The sequence below is a fragment of the Otolemur garnettii genome, unplaced genomic scaffold (genome assembly GCF_000181295.1).
Source record: "Otolemur garnettii isolate 467f Iridium unplaced genomic scaffold, OtoGar3 scaffold00211, whole genome shotgun sequence".
Lineage (NCBI taxonomy): Eukaryota > Metazoa > Chordata > Mammalia > Primates > Galagidae > Otolemur > Otolemur garnettii.
This window is the reverse complement of record NW_003852606.1, coordinates 2,343,124-2,351,104: the sequence shown is the minus strand read 5'-3', so window position 1 is coordinate 2,351,104 and position 7,981 is coordinate 2,343,124. Positions and strand designations below refer to the sequence as shown.

At 41.5% G+C, this 7,981-nt stretch overlaps 1 protein-coding gene across 5 annotated transcripts in view; it reads right to left on the bottom strand.

Annotated features, from left to right (window-relative positions):
• The window catches only part of CARD8 (caspase recruitment domain family member 8), a 51,199-nt gene that overhangs the window by 24,480 nt on the left and 18,738 nt on the right, over positions 1-7,981 (bottom strand). For 4 of the 5 annotated variants that reach the window (XM_023507932.1, XM_023507935.1, XM_023507936.1 and 1 more), the window contains exons 6-9: positions 7,735-7,793; positions 6,958-7,108; positions 6,120-6,349; positions 5,781-6,043 (exon numbers count right to left, since the gene is read on the bottom strand). In XM_023507932.1, the coding sequence (XP_023363700.1) occupies positions 5,781-6,043; positions 6,120-6,349; positions 6,958-7,108; positions 7,735-7,793 (703 nt within the window). The remainder of the gene's footprint in view (positions 1-5,780; positions 6,044-6,119; positions 6,350-6,957; positions 7,109-7,734; positions 7,794-7,981) is intronic. The other variant, XM_023507934.1, reaches the window with a different exon arrangement.

Sequence of the window (7,981 nt, the reverse complement as noted above, 5' to 3'; positions counted from 1 at the left end):
ATTTTTTGGTTGCAGCCATCATTGTTGTTTGGCGGGTCCGGGCTGGGGATTGGAACCCGCCACCTTAGGTGTATGTGGCTGGCGCCTTAGCCGCTTGAGCCACAGGCGCCAAGCCAAGTCCTGGCTTCTTAATTAATTGAGCTGATCCTAGCCCTTTTCTCCTAAATCCTAATTGAAAAGTTCAATCTGAAGAGTTCCCGCCCATCACCCACAGTCTGTTAGCTTTCCCCACAAATAAACCAGAGAAAGATGCACAACATGTAATAAAAGTGGAATATCTGTGTAACAAGGGTACAAGTGAACTTTTCTAGAACTAGAGTATAAATGTTTTAACACAATAACTAAGTAAATGACACAAAGTCTGTGTTAACCAGTTTGATGAAAATATTTCAAATTGTATATGAAAACACTACACTGTACCCCATGTTTGCATTCATGTATACATCTATCATTTAACAAAAAAAAAAAAATAATAAAAGTGGAATATCAAGAAAATGGCCCGTTATTTTCTGAACTTAAATGTTATTAGAGAGCTGCAAATAAAGACCGCATCAAAAAGTGGATAGAACTCAAACAACTTGATTATTTAGGAATTCCTATGTTTTATTTATCTGTTCTGACTGAATTCAAGGGAAGGAGTTACAGATTTATGATAATGGAAAGACTGGGAATAGATTTACAGAAGATCTCAGATCAGAGTGGTACTTTTTTTTTTTATTAACTCATATATACATAGATCATGAATACATTTATGCCTTTGTGGGATTCCATGTGTTGATTATTTGTACAAATTGGAGTGCTTACATCCTACTAATTAACGTAGCTTTCACTTCACTTACTTAATCACAGTGTTAGACATTTAGTCCACTGTCCTGCCGCTGAGTATCTGAATGTTGGCTATACTGGAATATATACATGAAAATGAATATGTTATGGTGATAGAAGCAGCAAGTCTACTTTGGGGTTACAAAATTCCAGATTGGGTAAATATATATTTAGCTTTTGCTTTTGGTAAAGGTCCTAAAAGTACCATGCTGAAACATTCAAAAAGCAAACACCTAACCCAGAAAAGTTTACCAATGAGGGCTTAACATGATGAACGTCATAATTTATCTGACCTTTGTTGTCTAATTTAACACTTATCCTTAATGAGTAATTAGGATGAGAAACTGAAAGTCTGAGGGGTTAAATAATATGCTAATGGGCACATTGCTTAAGAAGTAGCAGAAAAGGAATTTGAATTTTTGAGCAAATATGGATAAACAAAGAACCATCCAAACCCAATGGTAGTAGGGATGCATTTATGCAGAGGAGAAAAAAAAAAGCTGTCACATTAGTTCCTCTTTTCCTACGGTATAACCAACTTTAAACAGAGAAGCATTTCCAGTAGAACTTTCTGTGATGATGGACACATTGTGTGTTTGACTGTCCACTGTGGCTGTTAAGTACTTAAAATGCGGGTAGTATAATACCAACAGTTGGCGAGCATATGGACCAACAGGAACTCTCATCCATTTCTGATGGGAATAAAAAATGATACCGGCACTTTGGAAGATAGTTTGGCACTTCTCAGATGACTAAAATTCTCTTACCATACCATCTAGCAATTATGCTCCTTGCTATTTACCCAAAAGGATTGAAAACGTACATGCACACAAAAACCTGCGCATAGATGCTTATAGTAGTTTTAGTCATACATGTCGAAACATTTAGGCAACTAAGATGTCCTTCAGTAAGTGAAAGGATAAACTGTGACACATTCAGATGATGGTGTATTATTCAGTGCTAAAAGGAAACTGACTATCAAGCCATGAAAGGACATGGAGGAAACTTAAATGTGTATTACTACAAGAAAAAAGCCGATTTGAAAGGCTTTACTGACTGCATCATTCCGACTATATGAATTTTGAAAAAGACAAAGCTTTGGAGACAATAAAAAAGTTAATGGTTGCTTGGGGTCTGACAATAGCAGAGGGATACACGGGTGGAGCACAGAAGAATCTTAGGTCAGTGAAACTACTCTGTATGATGCTGTAATGGTGGATACGTGTCATTATACCTTTGTCAGCACACATTGAGTGTACCACACTAACAATCAGCCCTAAGCTATGTACTTTAGGTGACAAGGATGCGTCAATGCAGGATCATCTATTATAAAAGATGTACCCCTCAGGGGAGGAATATTGATAGTGGGGGGAGACTTTGTGTGTGCTGAAGGTGGGGGGAACTCACTGTACTTTCCACTCGATTTTACCTAAATTGCTTTAAATTTACCTACATTGAACATAAAATGTCTTTTAAAAAATAAAAACAATGGGAAAAAAATCATGATCCAATTATATGTTGCTCACATGCATCTCATCTTACTTGTACAGATACATAATAGGTGAGGAATGAAAGGGGCCAAACAGGGTAGTCACACAAATGGAAACTAAAAGCAAACAGGAGTAGCTAGCTATATTTGTATCAGATAAAACAGACTTTAAATCAAAAACAGTTCAAAAAAACACAAAGAAGGGCATTATATAATAATAAAGGATTGATCCAACAAAAAGATGTGACAACCCGAAATATTTAAGCATGCCACACCAGAGACCCAGATTTATAAAACAAACATTATTAGACCTAAAGGAAGAAATAGATCGCAACACAATAATATTGTACTTTAATACCCCCCCCCCAGCACTAGACAGATCACCAAGACATCAAATCAACAAAGAAACACTGGACTTAAACTGGACGTTAGACCAAATGGACCCAAGACATTTAGAGAACATTCTACCCAACAACTGCAGAATGTACATTCTTCTCATCAGCACATGGAACATTCTCCAAGACAGACTATTTTTTAGGCCCTTTTGGTAAAGGTCCTAAAGTACCAAACTGAAACATTCAAAAAGCAAACACCTAATCCAGAAAAGTTGACAAATGAGGGCTTAACATGATGACTGTTATAATTAGAACGTTATAACGTTTCTAATCCTGAGAGGATTAGATAACAAGGGTCAGATAACAAAACAAATCTCCATAAATTGAGAGGAACTCTGGAAGCTATACAAGTACATGGAAAGTAAATAACACTCACCTGGATGACGTCTGGGTTAAAAAGTCAAAAAATACAGATGTTGCTGAGGATGCAGAGAAAAGGGAGCACCAGTATACTGTTGGTGTGAATGTAAATTAATACAACCTCTATGAAAAGCAATATGGAAATTTCTCAGCAAACTAAAAACTACCATTGGATCTGAAATCCCACCCCTGGATAGCTACTCAAAGTAAAAGAAATTATGTTAGGAAGATAGAAGAACTCATATGTTTATTGCAGCCCTATTTATAATAGCAAAGATAGGGAATCAACCAAGTGTCCACCAATGGATGAGTGGATAATGAAAATGAGTGGTGTATAGACACAGAAAGGAATACTATTCAGCCATTAAAAATAATGCAATTATGTCTTTTAAAGCAACATAGATGGAAATGGGACCCATTATCTTAAGCGAAACAACTCAGAAAGTCAAATAAGTCAAATACCACAGGTTCTCACTTATAAGTGGAAAATCAGTGATGTGTACACATGGTCATAGACTGTAAAGTGACAATGGAGTTGCAGTGGGTTGGGGGAGTGGGAAGGGTTCATGAGAAAATAGTTAATGACTACAACACACATTATCCAGGTGATAGCTATACTAAAAGCCAGACTTCACCTTTATATAGATACTCATGTAACAAAATTGCACTTGTACCCCTCAAATTCATACAAACAAAAAAAAAATTTAAGAACAGTCACAGAGAAATTGGGGAAATATGGCATCATAGGATCCTAGAGAGCACTGACTCAAGGATGATATCAGTCTATGGAATTGAAGGTAAGAATTATTATTTTTTTAAAGATAGAGTCTCACTCTGTTGCCCTGGGTAGAGTGCTGTGGCATCTTCATAGTTCATAGCAACCTCAAATTCTCAAGCAATCCTCCTGCCTCAGCCTCCTAAGTAGCTGGGACTACAGGCACTCACCACTATGCCCAGTTAGTTTTTCTATTTTTAGTAGAGGCCAGCTCTCACTCTTACTTAGGTTGGTCTTGAACTACCAAGCTCAAGCAATCCACTCACCTCAGCAGAATTATTTAATACAGAATTCAGTGGGTGACCTTAAACAGAGTTACCCTCTGTTTTAAGGAATGGTGGTGAAGTAATCCAGATAGAGGGATTTGGGGAGAGAGTGAGAAAAGGGCAATACAGGGCAGTGTCTGTTGCTCAGTGGGTAGGGTGCCTGCCCCACATACTGAGGGTGGTAGGTTCGAACCCAGTTCTGGTCAGCTAAAAAACAGCAGTGACAACTGCAACAAAAAAATAACCAGGCATTGTGGTGGGTGCCTGTAGTCCCAGCTACAGGAGGCTGAGGCAAGAGAATTGCCAAAGCCCAAGAGTTGGAGGTTGCTGTGAGCTGTGAAGCCACAGTGCTCTACAGAGGGCAACAAAGTGAGACTCTGTCTCAAAAAAAAAAAAAAAAAGAAAGAAAGAAAGAAAAGGGGAATACAGAAACTTCCAGTACATAAAGCTGTTGATCCCTGAATAACACAGGAGAAAAATTGAAACTGTGGTTTGAGAAGGAAGAATGGCCAAGATGGCTTTTGCCATGTGGGAGCTAGTCTAGACTGTCCTGCTAGCCCTAGGGTAGGAAAGACTGATGGTGGCGGTGAGAAGAGATACCTCAGGGTGTGTCTCCCAGGACAAGCAAGAGGGAAAGGAATCCAGGACATATTTTAACTAATGGCCTTGTATAAGAAAAGGGTGACTTCCTTGGTTATAGCGGAATGAAAGAGGTGATGATGGTGCAGAAAGGCTCACAGAGTGTTGGTATAACGATGAGGTCATTTTCAATCTGATTTTGTTTCTAGTGCATCAATAAGATATGAAGCAAGTGATCACATCAGATTTGGCAATGAGAAAAGAAGAAGAAACAGCAGGTCAAGGCCAAGAACTGGAGTGAGCCCAGAATGAAAAAAAAAGTCACATAAGAATTTGCTGGAATTTCTATACTTCCTGCACATTGTGGGAATGGTCATCTTTAGCATCCACATTAAAAGCTTTTCTCCTGCATTTTAAGTACCCACAGTTACTCACCACCCTAAATACGGCCAGGCATGCCTCTGCCTCTTGTTATTGCAGTGTGGGGGCATTAAGCACCAGGGCAGCAAAATTTAATGAAACTTTCCTGGAGTGATCTTCCCATCATGGCTGGAAACAGAGCAGCATTTTATGGAGGGACACAGTAGCTGTGCAGCGGCAGGGACCAGCACATCTGCCTTGTCATAACCCAGGAGAGTGCATGGGGAATGTCAGCCTTTCACAAATGAATTTGAGGGAGATGCCACTGAACAGGAGAGTGACTCCAAGGGTACGTGTGTGTGTGTGTGTGTGTGTGTGTGTGCACGTGTGATTGAGTATTATCCATTTATATTTTGATGCTGGGATCTCTGCATCTTATTTCTTCTGCCAACCCCCCAAAGTCTCCTCCTTTTCCTTCTCCCTCATAGTCACAGAAGGAGAGCTCTCTTTTCAGTAGCCCTGAATTTCTACTGGAGATCGTTGCCTATGGCTCAAGGGTCAGCACCTAGGGATCAGCCTCATGGAGGATGACTCATGCTTCTCCCTAGGAAAAATGAGCCTTGACCCTTCTGTTGCACAGGGGGCTGCAAAGAACAAGGTGATGACCTGGAAATATAGTACACACCGTCGCCCCCCCACCCCCTGCCACCTTCCGAATCAGTTGGCCTTACCTTCCTCATCACGGGGTCGCTGGGGACAAGGTACAAGTGGAATTTAATATCTTCGGGGTGGTAGTGATAATAGACCAGCGTGTTACAAGTAATGGGGACAGAGAGGTGGGTCCCTTGGGCGATCCTCAGCAGGATCCCCATCAGGGAGAAGCTGGGGTTTTTCAGGACAGCATAGAAAGGCTCCACCCGGGCTGGCTGCTCCAGGACCATCCCTTCATCCTTAAAATGAGCAACAAGGAACCAGGAGACGTCGACCTCGCCGGCTGTGGGAGAACCACCAGGGCAAATAGGCAGAATGCTCCCCCAGAGTCCCCACACTCCCCTCACACCTCTCATTACCTTGCAGGGAGATGAAGTGGGGGAGGTGGATTTCGGTGACAGCCCCCTCAGGCTCTGTGGTGATGTCAAATAAGGGGCCGGCCACCAGCCACTGTTCATGGTGCTGCTGGACGGGGTCCAGGTGCTGATCCCAGGAATCAAATGCAATCCTCACAGTCACTTCCATTGCTACCACAAAACCAATGCCCACGGCTGACCACAGATAAGAGCCAGCAGTGGGGAAGTAGGCCCTGAAAGGATGCAGAAAGATGCTGTGATGGGGACAGACCAATACTTGGATTTCTTTTTTTGAGACAGAGCCTCAAGCTATCCCCCTGGGTAGAGTGCTGTGGCGTCACAGCTCACAGCAACCTCCAACTCCTGGGCTCAAGCGAGTCTCCTGCCTCAGCCTCCCAAGTAGCTGGGACCACAGACGCCTGGCACAACGCCCAGCTATTTTTTGGTTGCAGCCGTCATTGTTGTTTTGGTGGACCCGGGCTGGATTCGAACCTGCCACCTTAGGTGTATGTGGCTGGCACCCTAGCCACTTGAGCCACAGGCGCTGAGCCCAACACTTGGATTTAAACAACATTGTATCCCTGGATGCAGTACTTGGGGTGAGGCAAGTTTCAGGACCCATCTGGGACTTTTACTAAATTGGAAAATGCTAGGGGAAGTGACAAAACTCTGTGTGCCCCTATTTCTCTGCACTCTGTGTATGTTGAAATTAAAACACCAACTTGACTGTGCATAAAATAGTCATGGTACTGATAAAATTTCAGGTAACTTAAAGAATGGATCCTAAACACTTTCTTTATGTAGGAGCAGTATTTAATTCATCAGCAGCTTCCCTTCTTACCTGTATCTGTCCGCACTCTCATTAACGAACTCAAACTCCACATTTCCTCCAGGTTCAAGAAACTGATCATTTTTACAACCTTGTCCAACCTCAAAACCGAGTTTAGCCGCACAAGAAGAAACTATTGGCTTCTCTTCTGAGCAAATATCTCCTGGAAAAGAATATATTGCACTTACAAGATGCAGATTGTTGGAAAGGATGTGGCCCAAAGGCATCCTGGATGCTGAATTATACAGATACTGCTGGGAATACAGATAATGAAAGAGAACAAGTGGCTAGAACATGGGGATCTGATCTTTGAATCCAGATGAGGAAAGGCACAAGAATTTTGGTATTTCCAAAATTGTACCCCCAAATTTTATAGGATTTTCTGGAAAGCCAGGCTAGGCAGTTTTGGTGGTGGGTACTATGGATGGAACCAATGCAGCTAAATTTCTACTGGTCCCAAATAGCAGATGATACCTTCTGCTGGAGAGGAAAGGCCAGGCCGGAAAACAATTAAGCTCCAAATCTGAAGACATGGAGGAACAGGCATTCTTCCCTTGCCCCAACCACCACCAACCATCCCCTGGCTTCCCTGAGCATTTCCCTGCCCCTTTGGAGGAAAGGCTTAAATATCCCCATTTAAGCTGCAAAGTGCACTGTGGTAAAGGTGAGAAAACTTCCTTCTGATCATCACTGCATAAAAGAACTCAAAATTGTCTTCTCTGTGTTAAAACCACCCAACAGTTCCTTCAACCACACATCCTTGGATACTCCTCTATATTAGCCAATTACCTGTTTCTTGTCTCTGTGGATAATCTTCGGCTTCTAATATGTAGAGAGGTAGGCTCCTACTGTTTCAAAAATATGGAGAATATTAAAGATCAGTTGATGAAAATGAAGATGTTCTTAAGAACTAGATCTGTGCTGTCCAGCACCACCCAGATGTGGCTATTTGAATTTAATTCAAATTAATTAATTTTGTTAAATTAAAAATTTCATTCCCCTCAGTTGTGCTATACACATTTCAAGCACTCAATAC